This window comes from Schistocerca cancellata, chromosome 7 (genome assembly GCF_023864275.1).
Source record: "Schistocerca cancellata isolate TAMUIC-IGC-003103 chromosome 7, iqSchCanc2.1, whole genome shotgun sequence".
Classification (NCBI taxonomy): Eukaryota; Metazoa; Arthropoda; class Insecta; order Orthoptera; family Acrididae; genus Schistocerca; species Schistocerca cancellata.
In genome coordinates this window covers 347,884,172-347,911,340 of record NC_064632.1, presented here as the reverse complement: position 1 = coordinate 347,911,340, position 27,169 = coordinate 347,884,172, and the positions used below count along the sequence as shown (strand labels likewise).

General features: G+C 43.1%; 1 protein-coding gene across 1 annotated transcript in view; it reads left to right on the top strand.

The window, feature by feature from the left end:
* Nucleotides 1-27,169, top strand: part of LOC126092771 (uncharacterized) — a 51,763-nt gene that overhangs the window by 17,776 nt on the left and 6,818 nt on the right. The window contains exons 2-3 of the mRNA XM_049908499.1: nt 5,719-6,200; nt 7,141-7,240. Of these exons, the coding sequence (XP_049764456.1) occupies nt 5,719-6,200; nt 7,141-7,240 (582 nt within the window). The remainder of the gene's footprint in view (nt 1-5,718; nt 6,201-7,140; nt 7,241-27,169) is intronic.

The window sequence follows — 27,169 nt, the reverse complement described above, 5'->3', positions numbered from 1 at the left end:
TGCTCCCGTTGCCTCAGTGCTTCTTGCCTGGAGCTGCTGCGCAGGCAGCTGACAACCGCAAGATGCCTGCGCCACATGTCCTCGCCTGCATAGCCCGAGTCGCAGCTACAACAAGCGCCTGCGATCTGGCGTCCGAATCTGCGGCCCTCACCTGGGGATGCCTCTGGCGTGTGTTGTAAGCCAGGATGACTGCCCGCGGTAGTGAGCTGTGGAGTGGCCCCCTGCTGGCTGGCTGGCTATTGACCCTGTGACGGCCTCAGGAGATCGAACCAATGACCCACCGTGAACTGGAATGCTGGCGCCCCATCTGCTGCTGTGTATAGCTGGTGGTGTGACATGCCTCATCATCCAGGAGACCTGCCCCACTTGAATGAATCTCATTAGAAAACGGCGCTTGTTTGTTTGTTACTTATAATCTGTCTTGACTGCAATTTTTTTTTATTCATTTGACCGGCTTCGGTTCATTCAGAACCATTTTCAGATCTGATATTTCAGTTACAGGAGTAACCCGTCCAAATCCAGCAACTTTCACATGCTACGTCACATGTGAAAGTTGCTGGATGCGGACCAGTTAGTCCTGTAACTGAAATATCAGATCTGAAAATGGTTCTGAATGAACCGAAACCTGTCAAATGAATGAAAAAAATTGCAATCAAGACGGATTATAAGTAACATTATAGAATCACTGATTGCTGTTATCCCATAAGACATTATGTCTGTTTATGCTATTTAAATGTGGCTGTGCGCCCCTGGTTTGCCAACCACGCCGTTTCGCGTCACGTATTCATAACACACTAGGTTGGCCACTGGGCCCCTTCTGCCTGCGGCTTGCGCCATGAAAAGTGGTGTGTGAGCCCTCTCTGGCAGTTCTACAGACCTGTGGCCACTATTTGCCTTCGCAACTGCTGATATGTGTAACTCACTGCAATCTGGCCCGCACCTGGCTGTAACTTGTGCTCAGAATATCGCACAAAACTAAATTTCCCTATCCTAAACAGTCGTGCCGCTACAGCATGGTTGTGTGGACCAGGCGACTGCTGTGAAAGGCCGTACTCAGTAACATTTGCTAAACGATCATTGAGGAGACACTGTTGGTAGCCCCTTGGTTCATGTTTGGGGGTCAGATGCTCAACAGTTGCACGTCTATTCGCCTGAACGCACCTCTGTAGCCGTCGTTCACTCCTGTCACCTACGGCCCATAGTGCACCACAATTGCCTTGACACCGTTTTTGGGTAGTGCCATTTTGATATGCACCATATACTTTAACCAAAGTGGCATGCGAACAGTTTACAAACTTAACTGTTTCTGAAATGCATCCTCCCTTGGCCTGAATGCCAATGATTATGCTCTTTTGGACAGATAAATCGCTCCATTTTGGCATTACATCAACGACGGCACTATTATCCATGTCCCCTGACACGTATGGTAGACCCTCCACTTCTAGTGCTGCCACATGCCATCTGTGAGTGCGTTATTGCACGTTGACATGACCCGTCGGCGGTGATCACATTAATCTGACTGGACTATGTATTAGTACCACACCATGGCACTCCCATAGCACATAATGTTGCTCACACTGGTTGGGTGTCCGTTTTATTCAGATTTTGTGAATCCACTGATTTCCATTCCTTGCTTTGCTGCTATGCCTCGGGCTCATAGCATTACACCAGCACTCGTCCGAGGTCATTAGGAGGCTAAGGAACTCGTCTTGATTGGCTTGACACAGATGCAGCAATTAGGTCAGTGCTTCGGCTCGACGATATTTTATACAATGGTGCGAGCATTTGAGGAACATTCCGAGTGCGGTGGCCGTTCGACGATATTTTATACAATGGTGCAAGCATTTTAGGAACATTCTGAGTGCGGTGGCGTATGTGGTGAATGGGAGGTTATAGGGGAAATCAATGTCATATTAAAATACGCAAGACTTAGAAAACTAATCGATAGATCATTTTCACCTTCTAGGCTGTGTTTTGGTTCGCCAGTCTTCGAGCACCAGTGTCTCGGCTTCCCCTGTGACTCCCTGTTCCTCACAGAGATATTGCCTGCATCTTCGTTTGTCGTCATTCCGATTTGTTTGACCATACTGGAAGCGTCTGTGGCACCTAACGAGTTCTTATAATGATGCAGTGGTGCATTGCCTACTGTTGTGTCCTGCAAGTGGATGAGGATGGGAGCTGACGCTATCCCCTGTAGTGAAATGGTTCGTTTAGCTCGTAGACTAGGTACCTGAGAAAACAAGTTCAAATATCTGCGGATAAGGAAACTCGGTGGGAAAAGGACGAGGAACTCTGGCAAATGACTAAGACTCAGCAACAAAGTAGGATTGTGAGCTACTATCGAATCCAGCGAGACACTAAGACATTGGCTATGTTGTGGAATCCCACATGTCCCATGTGGTCTGGTAGGCTTCTGTTTCCTAATGTGCCTACTGACATTAGATTACCCTTATACATCCACACATTGTACAACATTACCATTGTGGCTAATTACTCTTAGCTTCTTATGCGACTCATTCACAACACTATCTACCATCTCAGCATTCATATTTGCAGTCTTGTTCCCCTTTAAAAGCAGAAAACGAATTATCGCACGACAGTTGTCTTTATCACTTTGTTTAGCCATGCGATGGTACTGTGGTGCAAAGACTTGCATTTGTACTAGAACTACAAACATATACCAACAAACACAGAAAATATTAAATACTGGCAGTTGCTGCAGTTATGTTCGAGGATGAGTAGTTTTCTTACGATGAGTGATGATAATTTAGTAAGTAAGTAAGCTATAGTACGTTCAATAACGTCAGCTGTTCTCAGGTGTCTGTCTGTTCGGGTGAGTGTAGCATGATGTAGAAATTGCCTGTCTGTCCATCAACTACACCAACTACGTGACACACTAGAAGTTTTTCACAGGGTTTGCTTTCACTGATGTAAAAAAAAAAATGTATTTTATCCCCTACTTAATACTTTTAAGTGTCTACTTTCGCCGGCCGTTGTGACCGAGCGGTTCTAGGCACTACAGTCTGGAACCACGCGACCACTTTGGTCGCAGGTTCGAATCCTGCCGTGGGCATGGATGTGTGTGATGTCCTTAGGTTAGTTAGGTTTAAGTAGTTCTAAGTTCTAGGGGACTGATGACCTCAGACGTTAAGTCCCATAGTGCTCAAAGCCATTTGAACCATTTTTTCTCTACTTTCCTTTATTTTACTTTCCAATATAGCCTAAGTTCTCCCTCGGGGTTCTAGAGATCTCGATACAAACTGCCATTCAAATAGGTTCAGCAGTTTAGTCATATAAAGGTAACAAAGACAATTCCGCGTTAGTAAAATATTCAACTACGATATCTTATTTCTGTGATCCGATTTTGATAAAATAAGCCCTATATGTTTCCCCAAGTTACACTTACGTTACCTGTGAGACAACAATGAAAATTCGTTTTGTAGTTTTGGAGATTAGCGTGTTCAAACAGACAGACAGACATGATGGTTTTAGACAACATTTTGAATCACAATATCCTCTATTCCCGCTATCAGATTCTGAGGAGGTAAAGCTTGTAAGTTTCCTCAAACTGCGCTTGTCACCTGTGGAAACCCTCATCAAAATTCATCTAGAACTTTTGTAAATTATCGTGTTGAAATAAACATACACGACGGATCTACAACTTTATCCAGTTGAACGGAATGGACAGTGTCTTGAAAGGAGGGTATAAGATGAACATCAACAAAAGCAAAACAAGGATAATGGAATGTGGTCGAATTAAGTCGGGTGATGCTGAGGGAATTAGATTAGGAAATGAAATGTTTAAAGTAGTAAAGAAGTTTTGCTATTTGGAGAGCAAAATAACTGATGATGGTCGAAGTAGAGAGGATATAAAATGTAGACTGGCAATGGCAAGGAAAGCATTTCTGAAGACGAGAAATTTGTTAACATCGAGTATAGATTTAAGTGTCAGGAAGTTGTTCCTGAAAGTATTTGTATGGAGTGTAGCCATGTATGGAAGTGAATCATGGACGATAAATAGTTTAGACAAGAAGAGAAGCTTTCGAAATGTGGTGCTATAGAAGAATGCTGAAGATTTGATGGGTAGATCACATAACTAATGAGGAGGTATTGAATAGAATTGGGGAGAAGAGGAGTTTGTGGCGAAACTTGACCAGAAGAAGGTATCGGTTGGTAGGACATGTTCTGAGGCATCAAGGGATCACTAATTTAGTATTGGAGGGCAGCGTGGAGGGTAAAAATCGTAGAGGTAGACCAACAGATGAATACACTAAGCACATTCAGAAGGATGTAGGTTGCAGTAGGTACTGGGAGATGAAAAAGCTTGCACAGGATAGAGTAGCATGGAGAGCTGCATTAAACCAGTCTCAGGACTGAAGACCACACCAACAACATATGTTTCCCCAAGTTATACTCACGTTACCTGTGAGAAACCAATGAAAATTCGTTTAGTAGTTTTAGAGATTTGCGTGTTCAGACAGACAGACAGACATGATGGTTTTAGACAAAATTTTGAATCACAATATCCTCTTTTCCCGCGATCAGATTCTGAGGAAGTAAAGCTTGTAAGTTGCCTCATACTGCGCTTGTCACCTGTGGAAACCCCCATCAAAATTCATCTAGAACTTTTGTAAAGCATCGTGTTGAAATAAACAGATATACACGACGGATTTACGGTTTTATTATTTGTATGTCTACAGTACAATTTAATCGAGATTATAATGAAAACTTTAAGATTATCTCTCGTATTTAATCATTGCGTTGTACAGTGCGTGTTCACGTTAACGGAACACTTATTAGGCCGGTATTAAACTATCAAATTTCTTTGTCAAAGATTTGATCAAAGATGTGATCAAATATTCCGTCAAATATATTTGACAAAGATCTTCGACGTAGTGCTAGAAGGGGTATTATACTGTCATCATATTCTACGTCAAAGTTCAGGATGTCTGATAACAAAAACTTGTTATTAACCGCAGCAGTTGCATGTACCACAATTGCACTGTGTGCACATGCGGATGAGAAGTGGGGGAAAAAAAAAGTAAACATACCTGGGTGAAGGCGTGGGTTCTACGACGACACGATAAAAGCATTCAACAAAACTTGTTACGTGGGCTTATAGTGGAGGACGTCATGTCGTACATCAATTACTTAGGAATGGATGAGCATACATTTCTGTATGTGCTCAATGAAGTGTATCCTCATATCACAAAGCTCAATATTCACTTAAGAACTGCTGCATCTGCAGAAGACAGGCTCAGTGTAACACTCCGATTCCTTGCTACAGGAGAGGGTTAGGTTAGTTTAGGTTAGGTCAGGTTAGGTTAGGTTAGGTCAGGTCAGGTATCCAATCTTCTTAATCTATTTTTGTATTCAGCGTGCCTCACATTGTAAAGCGCCTCATCAGCTTCATACATCTCTATCAATTTTGTAGTTGTTGGCACACACCAATTGTATTTACCGGCAATGTTTATTAAAACACTACAGACGACAGAATGCTGCAGCGATGCTAGCGCTCCATGTGGTAACATGTCACGTTGCAGTGAACAGAAGACAAGCGACTTCTTTGATCAGATCTACAGCGAGGCCCTAGATTTGATCAAACATTGGACGACATTTGACAAAGTTCCCTATTACACCATCAAATATCTTTGACAAAGATATTGGACAAAGAAATTTGATAGTGTAATACCGGCCTTAGCTACTTGTCGTTTGCAGGTGGGCCGCGACTTCGGGCAGTTCGCCAGCGCGGAGGACGTGGCTTTCCTGCGGGCCGGCAGCCGGCGCATGCGCGTTGTGATGCTGCTCTACCTGGCCTTCGGGCTGGCCGAGTGCTGCGTGTGGCTGACGGCGCCCGCCAGCGAGACCGGCCTACCCTTCGTCCTGGCGCTGCCCTATGACGTCACCCGGCCGGTCGCATACGTCGCTACCGCCGTCTACTGCTGTTTCATCACCCTACACACCATTATGGCCAACTTCGCCGCCGACGCGTTCAACGCCAGCCTTATAGTCCAGCTACGAATGCAACTGACCCTGCTGAGCAGAAATATTATCAACTGTAACAATGTTACCGAGAAGTCATACTCGTTGCTAGACAAAGCAGAGTCGGTGGACGGTGTACGGCCGTGTCACCCTTTCAGTACCAGTGATGTCTACTACCGACTGCAGAAGAACATACTTCATCATCAAGCCATTATCAGGTACGACTAGAACAATGCAATGCAGATAAATTATACGTATTGTAAATTTCCTTAGTAATCACTCTGCCACCATCTGCTGGTGTATACAAATTCCTCTGCATTTACGTGTCTCTGGTGTGCCCTTACTATGGACACGCCTCATCAAAGGGTTGCATTCAGTCACACTGAAGGAGTGCCATTGGAATGGCGTGCAACTATTGCCAGGTGACTTGTGCCACCACAGTATCTTTTTGGTAGTTGAGAGAGGCAATCAAACGGAGACTGTTGACACGGGATGAGCACAAGCTACTTGAATGGGTGCTAGCGCCCCATTGGCAAAAATTTACAGTTGACCGGGGAACGTATTGTCCTAATGCTCCTGACGTGATAGACGGATAGAAGCGTGTTTGTGCAGCCTTCCAATTCGCTTCAACCTTCCTCCGTTTATCACTCATGAGAGAATAAGCATTCCCTGTAAGAGACGAAATTTCACAATGCATAAAACATATTTTCCGAAACTCTTTAATTCTCTTTCTTTCTAACTCACCCCCGTGCTTATATATCCCCCTTTTGTTCCAGTGAATTCTAGTACTTCCTCTCACGTTTGCACTGTGTTCCACGATTCTTCACTGTCTGATCTTGCAGGAAGACTTTTTTCTAAATTTAATGAACAAAGTGGCATTTTTTTTAGCATTCATTACAGCAGTCTTCACCTATTACGGCTTGCACACAGTCAATGGATCCTCAAAGATTAGCTTCATTTTAGTGACTTTTTAGAAGTTCTACAAACGTTCATAAACCTTCGTGTATGGCAGACTAAGAAGGATTCAGTTCTGCATCAACGACGATAAGTACTAGAGTTTTATCATACAGATAACAGTTCATATGAGTTTGTGACATTTACTTTGTTTCCTTGTAGCGCTCATCGGTGAGTAATGTGGCTTCTGTGTGGTTTGTGCAGGAATGTTGAGCTGCTGCAGAGATGTCTGGGCAGCATTCTGCTGGGACAGAGCCTCTCCATAGGTATTTCTGTTTGCTTCCAACTCTACCAGGTCGCCAAGGTGAGTATCGTTAATCTAACGCCTGCAATGTTTATGACTGAAAATATTTCCACGCAGTTCAGTTCAAACTATGGAAGTACCCAAAAACAACAAATAATATACTGCCGAGCTTTAATCCTGAGCTACTGTATGTATCCTGTGTTGAATATGCTCCTTTGACGCAAAATATAAAATGACAATCAAAGACCTTTGTTTGGGACATAGCTAAAAGATGGACACTCAACTTCGGTTTCATAGCTAACGTCTTCGTCGGTGAACTATACATCCTGAGGATTCTTTCAATGAACCTCAGTGTGACATCTTCCTTACCTCGACTAGTTTTGAATGATCGTTGTATTTGAATTCGTTCCGTACACGTAATACCAGTTATTTAATGGGTCTGACTGCTTTCAGTAACTCTTCTGCTACCTTATAATTTCTTAATGACTATTCTTTCTTGTATTTATATGCAATACGTTATATACTACAAGAGGAGAAATTTGTTAACATGGAGTATAGATTTAAGTGTCAGGAAGTCGTTTCTGAAAGTATTTGTATGGAGTGTAGCCATGTATGGAAGTGAAACATGGACGATAAACAGTTTGGCCAAGAAGAGAATAGAAGCTATCGGAATGTGGTGCTACAGAAGAATGCTGAAGATTAGATGGGTAGATCACATAGCTAAAGAGGAAGTATTGAATAGAATTGGGGAGAAGAGGAGTTTGTGGCACAACTTGACAAGAAGAAGGGACCGGTTCGTAGGACATGTTCTGAGGCATCAAGGGATCACAAATTTAGCAGTGGAGGGCAGCGCGGAGGGTAAAAGTCGTAGAGGGAGACCAAGAGATGAATACACTAAGCAGATTCTGAAGGATGTAGATTGCAGTAAGTACTGGGAGATGAAGAAGTTTGCACAGGATAGAGTAGCATGGAGAGCTGCATCAAACCAGTCTCAGGACTGAAGACCACAGGAAGACGTTATATACGTTTATTTTGAGGGTTAACTGTTAACACATACATCAACTGTCTATCTTCTGAAGAACTTGCAATTTTTCTGTATATAACAGTATCACCTGTGAAAATCCCCGCATAACTTCCAACGCTACCCATTACGCCATTTACATAAATTGCGACAGTTCATGGTCTTAGGCACCCGTGTGAACCATGCCCTTGCTATGGTGAGGAGGCTTCTGTGCCTCGATTATACACATAGTTGTAACTTAGGTCCCACTACAACGGAGGGAATGAGTTGAGACGCCAGACAAATGCGTGGTTCCCGAAGATGGGCCGCAGCCTTCTCAGTAGTTGCAGGGGCAACAGTGAGAATGACTGACTTCTCTAGCCTTGTAACATCAGCCACCATGACCTTGCTGTGCTGATACTGTGAACAGCTGAAAGCAATTGGGAAACTAGAGCCTTAATATTCCCTGGGGGCATGCTGTGCTACTTTATGGTTCAATGATGATGGCATGCTCTTGACTAAAATATTCGTGAATTAAAATATTCCCCAATTCCAATTCTGTGTGGGGACCACTCAGGAGTATGTCGTTATCAGAATAAAGAACATTTGCATTCTACAGAGTGGAGCGTGAATTTTAGATGCCTTAATCGGGCTGGTAAGTTAGAAAATTTGTAATGGAAATGGGTGGATTGAAGCTGGATGTGATGGGGTAGGTAAAAGTCGATGTTAAAAGGAGTAGGACTTCTGGTCACGTGAGTGCATGTTTATAAATACACTACTGGCCATTAAAATTACTACACCACGAAGATGACGTGCTACAGACGCGAAATTTAACCGACAGGAAGTAGATGCTGTGATATGCAAATATGCATTCATACAAGATTGGCGGCGATGGCGACACGTACAACGTGCTGACATGAGCAAAGTTTCCAACCGATTTCTCATACACAAACAGCAGTTGACCGGCGTTCCCTGTTGAAACGTTGTTGTGATGCCTCGTGTAACGAAGAGGAATGCGTACTATCACGTTTCGGACTTTGATAAAGGTCGGATTGTAGCTTATCGCGATTGCGGTTTATTGTGTCGCGATATTGCTGCTCGTGTTGGTCGAGATCCAATGACTGTTAGCAGAATACGGAATCGGTGGCTTGAGGAGAGTAATAAGGAACGCCTTGCTGGATCCCAACGGTCTCGTATCACTAGCAGTCGAGATGACAAGCATCTTACCAAAAATGGTTCAAATGGCTCTGAGCACTATGGGACTTAACTTCTAAGGTCATCAGTCCCCTAGAACTTAGAACTACTTAAACCTAACTAACCTAAGGACATCACACACATCCATGCCCGAGGCAGGATTCGAACCTGCGACCGTAGCGACCGCGCGGTTCCAGACTGTAGCGCCTTTAACCGCGTGGCCACCACGGCCGGCGCATCTTACCCGCATGGCTGTAACGGATCGTGCAGCCGCGTCTCGATCCCTGAGTCAACAGATGGGGACGTTTGCAAGACAACAACCATCTGCATGAACAGTTCGACGACGTTTGCAGCAGCATAGACTATCAGCTCGGAGACCATGATTGCGGTTACCCAGGATCGCCTGCGATGGTGTACTCAACGACGAACCTGGGTGCATGAATGGCAAAAAGTCATTTTTTCGGATGAATCCAGGCTCTGCTTACAGCATCATAATGGTCGCATCCGTGTTTGGCGACATGGCGGTGAACGCACATTGGAAGCGTGCATTCGTCATCGCCATATTGGCGTATCACCCGGCGTGATGGTATGGGTTGCCATTGGTTACACGTCTCGGTCACCTCTTGTTCCCATCGACGGCACTTTAAACAGTGGACGTTAGATTTCAGATGTGTTACGACCCGCGGCTCTACCCTTCATTCGATTCCTGCGAAACCGTACATTACAGCAGGATAATGCACGACCGCTTGTTGCAGGTCCTGTACGGGCATTTCTGGGTACAGGAATTGTTCTACTGCTGCCAGGGCCAGCACAATCTCCAGATGTCTCAACAGTTGAAAGCGTCTGGTCAATGGTGGCCGAGCAACTGGTTCGTCACAATACGCCAGTCACTACGTTTGATGAACTGTGGTATCGTGTTGAAGCTGCATGGGCAGCTATACCTGTACACGCCATCGAAGCTCTGTTTGACTTAATGCCCAGGCGTATCAACGCCGTTATTACGGCCAGAGGTGGTTGTTCTAGGTACTGATTTCTCAGGATCTATGCACCCAAATTGCGTGAAATGTAATCACATGTCTTTTCTAGTGTAATATATTTGTCCAATGAATACCCGTTTATCATCTGCATTTCTTCTTGGTGTTGCAATATTAGTGGCCAGTACTCTACATAATATTTAAGCCGTGTCCGGCCCCCGGTAGCTGAGTGGTCGCCAGCACGGTAGCTCAGCGTGCTCGGTCCGAGGATTAGCTACCCTCTGTAATAAAAAACTGAGTGAACGGATCAACAAAGAACCGGAACGGCTGTCATCGGGCGTCCGCCACGAGCAGATTGATCGACCAATATAGAGCAAAATGAGATTAAAAAAAAAAAAAGTGGCCAGCGCGACAGAATATAAATCGTAAGGGCACGGTTTCGATTTCCGGCTGGGTCGGAGATTTTCTTCACTCAGTGACTGCGTGTTGTGTTGTCCTTGTCATCATCTTTTCATCCCCATCGACGCGAAAGTCTCCGACGTGTCGTCAAATCGAAAGACTTGCACTCGGCTAACGGTCTACAGACGGGAGGCCCAAGTCACACGACATTTACACTCCTGGAAATTGAAATAAGAACACCGTGAATTCATTGTCCCAGGAAGGGGAAACTTTATTGACACATTCCTGGGGTCAGATACATCACATGATCACACTGACAGAACCACAGGAACATAGACACAGGCAACAGAGCATGCACAATGTCGGCACTAGTACAGTGTATATCCACCTTTCGCAGCAATGCAGGCTGCTATTCTCCCATGGAGACGATCGTAGAGATGCTGGATGTAGTCCTGTGGAACGGCTTGCCATGCCATTTCCACCTGGCGCCTCAGTTGGACCAGCGTTCGTGCTGGATGTGCAGACCGCGTGAGACGACGCTTCATCCAGTCCCAAACATGCTCAATGGGGGACAGATCCGGAGATCTTGCTGGCCAGGGTAGTTGACTTACACCTTCTAGAGCACGTTGGGTGGCACGGGATACATGCAGACGTGCATTGTCCTGTTGGAACAGCAAGTTCCCTTGCCGGTCTAGGAATGGTAGAACGATGGGTTCGATGACGGTCTGGATGTACCGTGCACTATTCAGTGTCCCCTCGACGATCACCAGTGGTGTACGGCCAGTGTAGGAGATCGCTCCCCACACCATGATGCCGGGTGTTGGCCCTGTGTGCCTCGGTCGTATGCAGTCCTGATTGTGGCGCTCTCCTGCACGGCGTCAAACACGCATACGACCATCATTAGCACCAAGGCAGAAGCGACTCTCATCGCTGAAGACGACACGTCTCCATTCGTCCCTCCATTCACGCCTGTCGCGACACCACTGGAGGCGGGCTGCACGATGTTGGGGCGTGAGCGGAAGACGGCCTAACGGTGTGCGGGACCGTAGCCCAGCTTCATGGAGACGGTTGCGAATGGTCCTCGCCGATACCCCAGGAGCAACAGTGTCCCTAATTTACTGGGAAGTGGCGGTGCGGTACCCTACGGCACTGCGTAGGATCCTACGGTCTTGGCGTGCATCCGTGCGTCGCTGCGGTCCGGTCCCAGGTCGACGGGCACGTGCACCTTCCGCCGACCACTGGCGACAACATCGATGTACTGTGGAGACCTCACGCCCCACGTGTTGAGCAATTCGGCGGTACGTCCACCCGGCCTCCCGCATGCCCACTATACGCCCTCGCTCAAAGTCCGTCAACTGCACATACGGTTCACGTCCACGCTGTCGCGGCATGCTACCAGTGTTAAAGACTGCGATGGAGCTCCGTATGCCACGGCAAACTGGCTGACACTGACGGCGGCGGTGCACAAATGCTGCGCAGCTAGCGCCATTCGACGGTTCCTGGTGCGTCCGCTGTGCCGTGCGTGTGATCATTGCTTGTACAGCCCTCTCGCAGTGTCCGGAGCAAGTATGGTGGGTCTGACACACCGGTGTCAATGTGTTCTTTTTTCCATTTCCAGGAGTGTATTTATTGAGCGGTAACGCAGGAGTAGTTCTAATAATCAATAAGAATATACGTATACAGATAAACTACCATGACAACGTAGCAAAAGTACTATCGTAGCAAAGACAGTTAGGAGGGCCACACCCTCTATACATATATATATATGACAACTTGCTCCGCAGATGAAGGAGTTGAATATATATGCAATGGTGTAAAGGGAATTGTTCAGATATTTGAGGCAGATGGTATTTCAATTGCGATGAGAGATTTTTAACATTATGGCTATGTGGACGAGCTAATCGGCTGCCCAGTGTTGGTACGAAGTAAGAAGAATTTGTCGTACGGCTGAAGACCAGGGGCCTCAGATCTCAGGGGGCGCCGCACCAATGCTGGCTTCCTGTCACTCGAAACCCCGTTGTACAGGAGACGCTTCAAACGTGGCGGAGTGTCAGACGATCTTAAGATACAGCTCTTTGCGATTCGACAATAACTCGCACAGTCATACATTAGTGCAAATCTGAATACATCTCCCATCTCAGAAACATGAGGCACAATCAATGGCACAACAGTATGTCAATATCTTTGAAACCACAAATGTTAACATTTCACAGTAAATAAACATTTACACAATGAACGTCTGAATTAACAACTTTTAATCACTGTATGCGGTTTCAGCTAACTGTATCTCAGAAGATAGCATTCGACTATAGCTATAATCCTTGAAATCTATGTATCTGTATTTATTTTATTTATGGATTCATGACGTTTTTTGTATGTGTTTCATTACGCCAATGTTTATCAGAACTTCGTATTCGCCACAAAGACAGTAAATGAACACAGCATTAATATCTGACTTTGTTGTGCTTGTGTAGTTATTTAATAAACAGTTTACTATTTTACCTATAACTTTCTTTAAATATTGATTTCAAGTGCTGTTAAGAACCTGTGCTAATTTGTAAGTTACCAATCGCATGTTTTAGCGGACACCACGACAGAAAAGAGAACCAATAGATGCTTCCGTCAAGAAGGGATAAATACATGTTTTAACGATAAATAAGGACAATCTGTTGTCATTTATCGTGAGCACACGTGTGCAAGAATGCTGGCGTATTTATTTATTAATCAACTACGACTTACATTTATTGTAAATGATCTGAGGGTAACAGAAAGTTTACGACATTTCTTTATTTAAATATTGTTGTTAGTCTGAGAGATTGTCAACTTTGATCAAATCGTGTCTGTAGAGCTTAAGGGCGATGTATTTTTGGTGGGCATGTCCTTTAGCCAACGGAAAAGAAGACACTTGTGGAACACTACTGGAACTAGAGAAGAGCTCAAGAGGGTGATTCTGGACTGCTTGTGGTGAGTTGTTTAAGAAGACAGACCTATGTAAAAGAACGTGCGTGATTCAGCCGTCTAGGTGATTGGTTCTGGACGGTGAAATGCCGTTACTAAACTTTAACTCCCAAAGAACCTTACATTTCGAAAGGTGTGAATGTGCTTCAGAGTGGGACTCTTACGTTTCGGAGCTTGATTTACAAAACTGAGAATAGACACCATATGAGTTACTATTCTTCGCATAATGTGTATTAGTTAGTAAATCATCATATTGAATTAGTAAATCATCATATTGAACTCTGAACTGTTTGAAGCTGATGAATCTTGCGTGTACTGTGGTCACGAAACGGACTTAGTTTTCGCAAGTCTTTAATGACTGTTTAATTTGGGGATTTTTCTACCATTCTCGTATAGCTCTAAACGTAACTTCACTGCATTTGATAAGGGAACTTTTGTCTGTTTTTAAATGAATATGGTAGGACCACTTTCCGTTTATTTTACATGTCCTTTCTCGAATAAACGTTATTCAATATAATTATTGTCATCTACATCAATTACAGACATTGAAATAGAACTCTTGTTATTAAATTGTTCGTTTTATTTTGTATTTTTGTGTATTTTATTAATTTGCAATTCTAGCCAATGCATAGGCTATTTGACTGCAGGGTCACAGCTGCAGCTTATTATTCACATAGAATTAACTGCGGGACATGAAAGCAGATGAACGTGGCTGGACGGTAAGATCACACCAAGCACTTCTTTTTAAAAATGGCCGTGCGTGGCTCGAGTACCTAAGATACGAGAAACCACAGGTAAACACGCAGCTGGTTTTCTCGTATGGGATAATTTTAGGAAGAGCAACTACTCAGCCGCAACCGTTAAGTACCGTCGCAGACTGGAATTCGATAGCAGGAAAAGGAAGAAAATAGGAAATAGTAGGTGAATATGGACTTGGGGAATAAAATGAAAGAGGAAGCTGCAGAGCATAATTTAATCATTACTCACAGTTGGGTTAAGAATCATGAAAGGAGATGGCAAGAAACGGTGCAGAAGAGAGGGAAAATAACGCACTTGCCTATAAACTTGTAGCTTGGACGTCTATTCATAGATACTTCACAGCATTGGAAAACACCTCATTGGACACAGGAAATGGATTTGATACAAAGATGACGAATGTTCCGTCCATTCCGAGAAGGTATTTATAGTCTTTCGTAATGGTTCAAATGGCTCTGAGCACTATGGGACTTAACATCTGAGGTCATCAGTCCCCTAGAACTTAGAACTACTTAAACCTAACTAACATAAGAACGTGACACACATCCATGCCTGAGACAGGATTCGAACCTGCGACCGTAGCGGTCGATAATCCAGACTGAAGGGCCAAGAGCCGCTCGGCCACACAGGCTGGCAGTCTTTCGTAAGTCTTGCAGACCACTGGATTGGTCGTTCGGGAAACACAAAATGAGTTTCGCGCTCACACACTTAATACATCAGGAGGGCGTAAGGAAGGAGGGAATTAAAAAGAGAAATCTAAAAAAAAAAAAAAAATCTCACGCTGTAGGTGACTGGTGTGACGGGTAGCGATTCTTTCATGCAAATAATGAGAAGGGCAATTCATATATCCGGCTAAACGTATCTAATGTACTGTAACTGTAAGGGAGTAGCCACGAGATTACTTCAAAAAGACAGTTACACATTGTTAAGGCAGGCTCAGTAGCTTATACTGCATGTTGCACCACAAAGTTACGCAGATACATGACACCAGTTTTCAACATGCCACAACGGTCGGAACGTTCTACCAAACGTTCATTTGCTTAACGATGGAAATCAGCTTCTTCATTACGGAACCAATCGAGAGCAGCTGTTTGAATGTCCACATCATTGGGAAATTTCTTTAGAGTAGATGTTAATTTAGCTCGCCGAAAGACTACCTGGACTTTATTGTCTGTGTCGATCTCAATAGCCCTCGACATTATCCATGTCTCTGCGGCACTGGTGAAATTTTTGGCACCATTTGACAACGGCTGGAAGCGACGATGGATTTCATTTGACCAGGAAAATCTTCGTACGCCGTGTACTACAACTTCGAAGTACGTTTACAGCTACCACGCCATTTAATTTACATACTGCGATACACCTGCCACTCGTCCCGCAGCAGAACTTTGCAGAAAACCGTTACATTCTGGAGTGTCTACGAATATAAAAACTGGTAATTCCGCCATCTGATCAACGTTATTCGTCGTAACACGCTCATTCAACCCTATTAGGAAGCAATAGTAAGACTATAACGTACACTGATGTTTCTTGCAGTACTTCCGAGTATATTTGCGCTTCTTTATTGCCTCATGGTAAAAATACGACTACCCCTACGATACACTTCCACACCTTTCCCCATGTCGCAAGTAGTTTTATCGTGCCTTATGACTCATCGATCGTTACCATAGCGCCCAGAACAAGCCCAGTAATATATCTCAAAATTTTGTACACTGTTTCTCGAAGTATGTGTCTATGTCTCATAACAAACCTGTAGACACGTGTGTGAATTGAGCTGTTAGAATCCCTTAGTGAGTTTTAGTACCGCCATCGTTTCATCTGTAAATTGATGGGCTATTATTACTTCTAATAGTAAACTGCAAACGATTATCCCAGCACTTTTCCTCATACTTGTATGACTAAATATTTTGCGTTCCCTCCATATTGGAATTATGTAATTGTGTATACAGTGGGGCCGTTGGATAGATAAAGTGTCAGCGTTTTGTTGGAATATAGCGTGCATAAGGCCATCAGTGGAAGCCTTAGAGTGTGTCAGATTTATTTTCATGGTTTAGGTATTTTCTTGTGCATTAAGTATACTGTTCAAATACATCGTGTTACGGGTGGGAAACAACAGCAACGTAAGTTTTGGTGTTAGATCTATTCTCTAAGACAGGAAGCTGTTAGCGCTGGTATGCATCTTGATACATTCTGCAGTGTTAGTATTAACTTAATCATTTGTTGTGTACATTTATGTCTCCCGTCTAATAATTTGTGGATGACATTTATGTCCCAATAAACCGTCACTGAGTTTCATAGATTCCTATGACTGTTTGGCTATTAGTACTTTTTAATAAAGAGTTCGGTGTCTTCTCGCGATAGACAATATTAATCAGTCTGTTAATCCCCGTATGACAAATTTTCCAATTATATATCTGAAATTACTAAAAGGCTATAAGAATCTGAACATCTCACTCAAATGTGAAGCACGCAGAAGTGGAGAAGGACTTCCATGGCTTCAAAGGATGTGTCAAGTTATCTGTGTGATTACAATATCTAGTCAGATTTATATGGAACTTGGCAGTACAAGCACACTTATGAATATGCTGAGGACCCGCATTGGCCTGGTTTCATTCACTGATTTGGTTGATAAGTGTGTCATAAACCTACTGTCTCCTGAGACAAGCTGGCACACAGTTGTAACACGTTCTTCACATCCCAGTTACACACACTGCAACGGAGTTAGAGTCTGAGCTACACCCGCGCATATTGTATCAGGGACAGTTCCGGTGATCTTCCTTGCCACAACATCTAGCAAACAGATGGCAGAGAAATCTGCTATCGTAGTCGACGAATATCGTATTGGAAATGGCACCACAATACAGTCACATGACAATTAACACTTGTTGACAGGGAATGTCGTGAGATGTGCCACTAGAGTTTCCGAAATTACTACCTGCTGTCACAATTCGTACCCCGTTAGTCCTCACACCAAGATGCCAGGCGTAAAACTGCTGTGCCTCTCCAAAACATTAGAAGAGCATGACCTCTCCCTATGTCACCGCTTTGCAAGCCGACGATAATCATCTGGGATAGAACAGAACTGTGACTCATCGCTGAACACAATGCGACGGCATTCATCGGTAGTCCATGATTCCCGGTCACTGCAGCACTCCCAAAGCGACCCACTGAGCAGTTGTGTTGACGGCAGTCTAGCAATGGGACGTTAAATTCCTAGTCCGACTGCTGCTAACCTCCGACCATTGGTGCTGGATGAAGGAGAATGTTGCAGGAAATCCATTACTGTCTTGTTCTCTGATGTTGGATACCTGTGTGAAAGGGCTACAACGTGCTAGATACGCAATACGGCGATTCTTCATTGCAGCGGTCGTATGTAGTAGACCAAAACCTTGACTACGAGTATGCATGATCCACACGTTCCCAAGCAGTCAAAAATCGAACATCGGGCCACTAATACTTCAGAATGTCCCACAAATCTGGATATAGCCTAGTTTCACAAGCTGTACAAGTAGATATCCACAATTAGATACTGATAACGTTGTCTTACACGAGTACGCAGCGTCTCCTTTTCCTTCCTCCGATGATGTGTGCGGATACGAAATTTCGTTGCCATCTGGGCGGTTGTTTTACGTGCTTCACTCTTTTTGTCAACTAGTGTAAAGTAAAAATGCACAACGTTAGGAAGAGAGAATCGAAAATATTTGCTCTAGATATGTGTATGGTTTGATTACCAAATGTTGAGCAACAAGGTCAAAGAAGGTCATCGATTTTTGACAAATATTTTGGAGTAATTGTTTTTTGGCATACTAGCAGATTGAACGAACAGTCATTCTTGCCAGTCATCAATGTTCTACGCTGTGCTAGCATATCCAGTATTATATTATCTTCAGTCCTTTATAACAGTGTCGAAAACGCGCTAAGTGGTAGAAACTATGTTACGCCCATAGCAAGCTATTTTAGAGTCGTTTAACTGAATTCATTCCAATGCTCGTAATGTTATGACATTACGTCGTGTGACGATCATGCTACACTTTTGTGATTCATTATTGTGATGAACAAAAACTGCGAACAACTTAGTCACCCCCAGAATACATCCCCTAATACTGCATGATTCAGTTTATAGTCTGAATAATCTCCTGAATTTGGCGAGGAGTAGTCCACGAGTTTGATCAGTTACACCATATTTAGTAGAGGCCACTTGTTGATAATTTGATCGCACAGAACTACCTAATGGCGGGGATGTTCGTTGCTACATTCCATTCGCTGTTGGAAGTAGTCCAGTTTACAGGGCTTATACTGAGTGTTTTAGCAGCGCAGTCTGGGTTCCTATGTGTTCGTCAACCCTGCGAACTTGGCTGTTTTCATCTTGGATAAGAAGAATCCCCTGGGCATACTCAGCACACGGACACAGTGTAACATAACGGTCGTGACGCTCCGTCTCTATTTTTTTACCAACTGTGACAGCAACGCACCAAGCGGCCGGCAAGTGATTCTACTGAGTACAGTATTGAATGACTTCAAGTCCTATCGTTTACATTGATTTTTTACAATATGGAGTGTATGTAGCGCCATAATTGATGATAGCTAAAAAAAAAAGACACTATATTTGTCATTCATTTGTTTCTGAGGATCCTAGGAGATATGGACCGGTAGATTACAGGACAGTATATTTACGATTCTCTTGCAACGTTTAGATACTTACGAAAGACTATCGTTTAATTTTAGGAACAGCAAATGGCTAGTGAACTGCGGAAGACCTAGCCTACTGTAGGAAGACGTCGTATATCAGCCCAACAACGCGAAGTTTTCTTCGCTCCGCTTCCAACCAAATCAATGAACGTGGAACGTAGTAAACGTGAATGAAATGTAATTCATACCTGATTTAAGGTACCAAATAAGCCGCCACGTATGTAGCTGAAGGGAAAACCGCACGGACGTCACAATAAAACGTCAAAAAGCAATGAGGCTTTTTCCCAACAGAGAAGAAACCTGTTCGATAATTCTTGCTATATTTCTATATTTATTTCATGATAATTCATGTCCTTAGGTAATTTACTAACGTTTGTTACGTGGAAGTATAACGATTATTTCGTTAATTATGTAGAAAAAAAATAACACACGCATTATCCTTACGACACATGTCAGTGTCTGCTTTACCATGGCTTGCAGTGCTAGTGTCGCTTCCCCTGTGAAACAGTAACAAGTTTCACGCCAGAGAGTGTTGCAACTCTATGACTTCCCTGTGCTGTAGATACAGAAGCAAGGGCATCAACAAATCACCTCGAATCTTAAGGTACACATCGTGGTTCATGTTCACGGTAATCTGAATGAGTGGGCCCAAATCATGGTAGGATAAACATCATGCAAACATCGCAGGCGTGAACTCCACTATCCACACACCGAGAATGAAACGCCCCATTGGGCATCGGCGGATTCGACGCTTTTCATTATTTGAAAAGAGGAAAAATCGCGATTAGTACTCCAGTCAGCTTCTGTCGAGTTTCTGTGTCGTTTAGCTCTGAGCACTATGGGACTTAATTTCTGAGGTCATCAGTCCTGTGTCGTTTGCGCCATAGAATATAAGCAGATTTATGTTCCTTTGTGAGCAACAACGTTTTGCGAGCTACGTGACTTTAATTGGGATTCCATGTAGTTCGCTCGATAACTGTTTGTGAAAGACCTGCATTCACTGGCAACAGAAATTACTACCGTGTACTTATTAGTTACGAACTGTTGTTGCCTACTACTGACTACCAACTCGTCCGACCGCCGAGTAACGACGAACCCGACTCAGTCCACAACCCAAAAGCGACTGAGACTCAGAGCCGACTGTCTAACATGTGACTGTCTGCCTTCCGACTGACTCTGTCGACTCACTGCACCGACTCACTCCACCGCTTCCGTCCACCGACCCCACTGCTGCTGCTGTGTCCCGACTCCCTTGATGTCCGTTCACTACTCGGACACACGACGACCCAGAGACACTGCCGCGGACCCAACCATGCAGAGGGAACAACGGACCATTGGCCACCTGACATCTCCGCACAAGGAAGGAACCGACCCAGGTCCCGTAAGATGAGCAATTGAAGGAGCCCAGAAGCGGTCAGAAGACCAAATACACGTCGCCAAATGAGACGACCGACCGAACGACCAACCAAAGATCGTCCCTGCTCAAGTCTCCTACTGTCGGACGGTGCATGTGTGTCGCCAAGGGTGGACGAGTACTGGCTGTCCGCACCTCACTAGCGCTCCAACCCAACTGACTTCCAGACACACGACGACCCGGAAATACTATCGGTCGCTCCAGAGATGGTACGACAGTGCACATACCGATAAGCGCTGCTGCTGCCACTCATGGGCAAGAAAGGCAGAAGTTAGTGACGCCAGTAAATGCAATAAGAAATCGAGGCGGCAGTACTGTAAAAGAAAATGACGAACAATAAATGGCATAAACAAGAGCAGCGCACGGCTCAAGATCTTACTGCGCCATTTGAAGCGTCACATGATAAGATGAAGTCTTCTTCAAAATTCGGAAACGCCAACACCTGGCCAGAAACGAATCTCATTTTTAATTCATCAAAAGCTTGCTGGCATTCCTCCGGCCATTGAAATTCAACACCTTTCTCTAAAAGCTTCGTTAATGGCTCGGCTATTTTACAAAATCCTTTACAAATTGAGGATAATATGAACATACCCCAAAAACGATTATAATTGCTTCGTTGTACGTGGTGTTAGAAAATTTTGAACTGCCTCTGTTAACCGAGTATCGGTTTGAACCCCTTCTTCCCTGATTATATGACCTAAATATTTGACCTGCGTCTGCGCTAAATTACATTTTTCCAAACTTTATGTTAACCATGCCTACCACAATCTTCTAAGGACTCCTCTTGAACGCGATACATGTTCTGGCACATCCTTCGAAAATACTATAATGTCATCTAGGTAAACCATACATGTCTCTGGTTCCTATCAAACAATCGCTGAAAAGAGGCCTGTGCATTCTACAACCCGAACGACATATGTATATACTGATAGTGTCCCACAGGAAAAGTAAAAGTACTTCTCACACTGCTTTTATTTTTACTAACTTACAATTAATTCTACATGAAATTACATTTTTAACTTTCAGAATGGACATTCTGGCTTATAATTCAAAATACATTACATAGATGAAAAGGTTGAAAATATACATGTCGATAGAGGTGCTCAAACGCTGCGTGTGGACATTTTATTCATTAAAATCGTTTAAGTCGTTTCAGATTTGTTAATTTCCAAGTTACGTAGATATATGAAAATCTGGCATCTTAAAAAACTAAAATTTTATTCCAATCCATTGTGGCGTGGTGGTATAGCAACCTTATATTTTGATTAACGTGAAACAACAATCTTAAGTTGCACAATACTCTTTATTGTGCAAAAGCGAAGCATTTCACCCGGGTAGGGCATTGTTAGGTTGTCAGGAAGTATTATTGGTCGTGGTGCTATCCTGAATTACTATATTCAAAAGTAAAGCCCAAACACGTAAATACTATATGTAAGACGTAAAGGATATAAAAACGAGTACGAAGTATTATAATTACTGCCAGATAGAATTCTTCAAATACGGATAGATAACTGGTAAAGGACGTAAAGAACGCCGAAGAAGATGGTATAAATCCAACACGAATAAAGCTAAAGAGGAATCCTTAAAATGTGCAACCGTCGACTTGCTTTGTGCTGTATTATCATTAGTCATAGCAACGCAGAATAAGACCATGAGACTGAAAAAATTTTTATGGATATTATTACATAATACTGTCGAATAACAGAGGCATAATGTTCGAGTATGCGAGCGTAGTATGTTACATAGGAAACATTTAGAAACAAGAAAGAGAAATGCGAGGCCGGCCGGCGTGGCCGAGCGGTTCTAGGCGCTACAGTCTGGAACCGCGCGACCGCTAAGGTCGCAGGTTCGAATCCTGCCTCGGGCATGGATGTGTGTGATGTCCTTAGGTTAGTTAGGTTTAAGTAGTTCTAAGTTCTAGGGGACTGATAACCTCAGCAGTTAAGTCCCATAGTGTTCAGATCCATTTGAACCATTTTTTAGAAATGCGACAGAGGTACGAATATAATAAAAATAGTGGGGAAGCTAACATTCAGCAAGAAGATAAAATAGAACGAAATGTACAGTATAACATACAAACAGAAACCTTCATAAACTAAAAATTTAGGGAAACTATGCACCGGAGCACGAGTCAGAAGGTGTGTAAACTGGAATAAAAGATCTGATCCACAATAACGAAAACTAAATGTGTGCCAATACTTGAGGACAGTCCTTACAAAACTCAGCAAACGCTATTTTTGTTTTTAAAACTTCGCTTTCCAACGGATTATGATACTTTAACAACATCCTAAATCAAAATACGACAAATATTAACATTTGCCTCGTAAAATTGTCCTAAATGCAATAAATTTTCACAAAACGTGATATTTCCATTCTTCAAGATTCCACGAAGCTCAACTAACCCTTCTTTGATTCTACATAGATGAAACTTAGAACATAAGATTTAAAATTAAAGTTAATAGCTTCTACATTCGCTTGTGTTTTTTTGTCAGACAATTTCACAACATAGCGTAAGATAAACCAACTGTTTGCTAAGCGTCTTTTGGACGACAGCGCAAAATATTCCACTAAATTCTCTTTCATGTACAGCCACTGCTTTATCAAAAGATTAGTAGCTGCTGTAGTACATAAGTGAACTGTGTACTATCTAGATGCCGAACTCAAGCTGTCTGAGCGTGTCGGCCAAACATGCTTGTTTATCGTTTGTTGTCGAATTACAACACCGATTTCACGGAATGTCACGAGAAAACAAAGTGAAAATACTTTTCGAGTCTGCTCCCACATCAGCCGATTCTTCGCATATTGATGTAAAGTTCAAAGCCAGAAGTAAGTACACAACTCTTTATCCCATACAGACTGGTGGAAAATTCCTTGCCTAGTTACAACATGGTGGATTATGCCGATGACAAGAATCTGTAGGCTCGTTAAAGTTCCCTGTTCTAAAATCAGTGATGTATACCCAGGAAGTATAGAGATAATTCTAGTAAACTCGCTTTGGAAAATCGTTTTTGAGATATTACAAGATTGCGAATATTCTGGAACTGTTCAGGAAGTGAAAAGTGTAAGAAGAAGCAGGAGTCGAGTACGACTGCACACTGAAATGAAGCTTGAATATAGACTCTAATCATATTCATACAACAAAGGAAAGAACAAGCGAAGATATATGTTTGTGTTTCAGAGGCAGCCGGTATATGAATAACACAAAAGGTAAACATTATGATAACTTATTACAGTTGGTGTAAACGCATTATTATTATGCTGGACAATAAATACACTCAAGCTCGAAATAAGTTTAATCGACGTTAGTCATCCCAAACAAGAGTTAAATGGGTTTTCGACCATTTACGGCTTGTGGTAGACTTTTGAGGGCCGGAAAACAGTTTCTCGCTTATAAGCCGGAAACGGTACATCCTGCAAAAAAAAAAAAAAAAAAAAAAAAAAAAAAAAAAAAAAAAAAAAAATAAAAAAAAAAATTCAAAATACTGCCATGAAAGTAGTTGAGTGCAACTATAAGATGCCTCTTCTGTAGGATTCTGTAAATGCCGTTCGTTGCGTTTTGTTGAAGATCCTTATTTGTCATGAGCGTATAGACCAAAAAACATTCAATTTATAATCCTAAAACAGGTATAGAATTCCGCTGGAATGGCCAAGAATCTTTGAAATAAAACAAGACAATAATGCAAACATCAAATATTTCATAAAATTTAATGTGATTGTAAAACTAGAATTATTTAAGAGAAAACCATAACAAAAACATAAAAAGCCTTATAAATTGAAAACAATACCTTCATAATAAAATATTATGAGCATGTGGTCTTTTTCCACACTACTACGACTGATGATCCACATCGCACGAGGTAAAACGACAGTTACATCTTCTTAAGTATTCTTCAGTAGGTTAATTTTGGGTGGTTTTTATATCATCTTCTACGGTGTTTCATGTTCGTTTACCAGGAGTTTTAGGCGTATCTGAGTAATGCTTTTCAGTAGTAACTGTAATATTTTACATGTGCGTTGCTATCCTTTACGTATTATGTATTTACCTTTCTGGCTTTTGCTTTTCAGTGTAGCAGTTAGACTAAGGTCAGACCTTGTTATTTATTAAGCTGATTTCCCTTTATAGTTGCAGATAAACTGATGTTGGCCTGCCCGGGTGAAACGTGTCGTTTTTGAACCAATAAAGAAAATTGTGCAGCATAGGATAGCTTTTAATGTTAAATACCTTAAATTGTAACTGGTGTATCGAGGGGATTTTTATGGACATATTCCTGCCTGATTTTTAATTGAATTTGGCGTACCTGCTTAACTTGTGGTTATAATGCTTTACACTGTATGCATTTTGTAGCCGTAAAATAAATTTTCGCACGCTGAGTTCCCATCATGGATCATCCATCGGCCAAGAGGTCGGGTTTCCTAGTTTCAGTGACCCAGGTATTGATACTTGTGGTTAACTGATTTCCCTCTGCTAGTCTTGCTATTGCGTGTAGTGTCACTGCCGCCAGTAGCAGATTTTGTAATTATGTTCTGCTACAGGTTACGAGACATTTCAAGCCACTATCTGCTCACATACGACGCTCGAGTGTGAAAAACCTCTCGCATGCCGCTCCCCTTCAGTTTTCAAAGCAGATCGCGCGGTCTGCAGAATTCTGTCCTTGCCTACCGTTTGTAACGTCTGGTTGCGTAGCTGGCCGTGTAACCAGCGAGGGATTTCATCCACGCTGAGTCTGTGGCTAACTCCTAACCCAACATCATCCATCATCTCTGGGTTTCTACACCCTTGTAGGAGAAGAAGATTGTATAATAACTATACTGTCAAAAACTTGTTTGATTTATCTAGTAATAACTTAGAGTGCGTCCTCATGTTTTTCTCTATCTCTTACGTTCCTTTGTTCGTCTGACGAGATCATATTGCAAAATTATACACAGACGACCAGCAGTGGCAATGTTAGTTTGGGAATACATTTGTGGAACGTCTCCAGGTCGATTATATCACATTTTACGTGGATAATAAGACGAGTTGTATCATTGTATCTGGATAAGTAGTGCACGATTGGGGAAGTGAATATACACTGAAGAGCCAAAGAAACTGGTACGCTAACCTAATATCGTGTAGGGTCACAGCGAGGATACGAAAGTGCCGCAATACGACGTAGAATGGACTCGACTAGTGTTTGAAGTAATGCTGGAGGGAACTGACACCATGAATCGTGCAGTGCTGTCCATAAATCCATAAGATTACGAGGGGCTGGATATCTCTTTTGAACAGCACGTTGCAAGGCATCCAAGATGTGCTTAATAATGTTCATGTCTGGGGAGTCTGGTGGCCAATGGAAATGTTTAAACCCAGAAGAGTGTTCCTGGAGCCACTCTGTAGTAATCCTGGACGTGTGGGGTGTCGCATTGTTCTTCAGGAATTGCCCAAGTCCATCGGACTGCTCAATGGACGTGAAAGGATGCAAGTGATCAGACAGGATGCTTAAGTACGTGTCACCTGTCAGTAGTGTCCAGATGTAACAGGGATTCAATATCACTCCCTGTAGACGCCCCACATCATTACAGAGCCTCTACCAGCGTGAATAGTCCCAATGGATTCACGAGAGTGTCTCCATAGTCGTACCCGTCCATCCTCTCGATACAAGTTGAAACGACACTCGTCCGAGTAGGCAGCATGTTTCTAATCATCAACAGGCCAATGTTTGTGTTGACGGGCCCAGGCGAGGCGTAATGATTTGTGTCGTGCAGTCAACAAGTGTACACGAGTGGACCTTCGGCTCCGAAAGCTCATATCGATGATGTTTCGTTAAATGCCCAGCATTGAAATCTACAGCAATTTGCGGAAGGGTTGCACTTCCGTCACCTTGAACGATTCTCTTCACTCGTTGTTGGTTCCGTTTTTGCAGAAAATTTTTCCGCCCGCAGCGAGGTCAGAGATTTTATGTTTTAGCGGATACCTGATATTCACGGTAAACTCTTGAATTGGTCGTACAGGAAAATCCCCAATTCATCACTACCTTCTTCGAGATGCCATATCCCATCGCTCGTGCTCCGACTATCAGAACACATTCAAACTCGCTTAAATCTTGATAGCCTGACATTGTAGCAGCAGTAACCGATCTAGCAACTGCGCCAGACACTTTCTGTCCGTCGACCGCATCGACGTATTCTTCCTGTTTACATATCTCTATTTGAATACGTATGTCTATACCAGAATAGACCTGAAGGTGGCAGGGGTCAAATACAGGGAGCGAAAGTGTTTTTGCAATTTGTACAGAAACCAGATGGCAGTTATAAAAGTCGAGGGGCACGAAAGGAAAGCAGTGAATGGTAAGCGAGTGAGACAGGGTTGTAGCCCATCTCCGATGTCATTCAATCTGCATATTGAGCTAGCAGTAAAGGAAACAAAACAAAAAAGTGGAGCAGGAATTAAAATCCAGAGAGAAGCAATAAAAACTATGAGGCTTACCGATGACATTGGAATTCTGTCAGAGACAGCAAATGACCTGGAAGTGCAGTTGAACGGGATGGATAGTGTCTTGAAAGGATATAACATGAACATCGCCAAAAGCCAATCGAGGATAATGGGATGTAGTCCATTTAAACCAGGT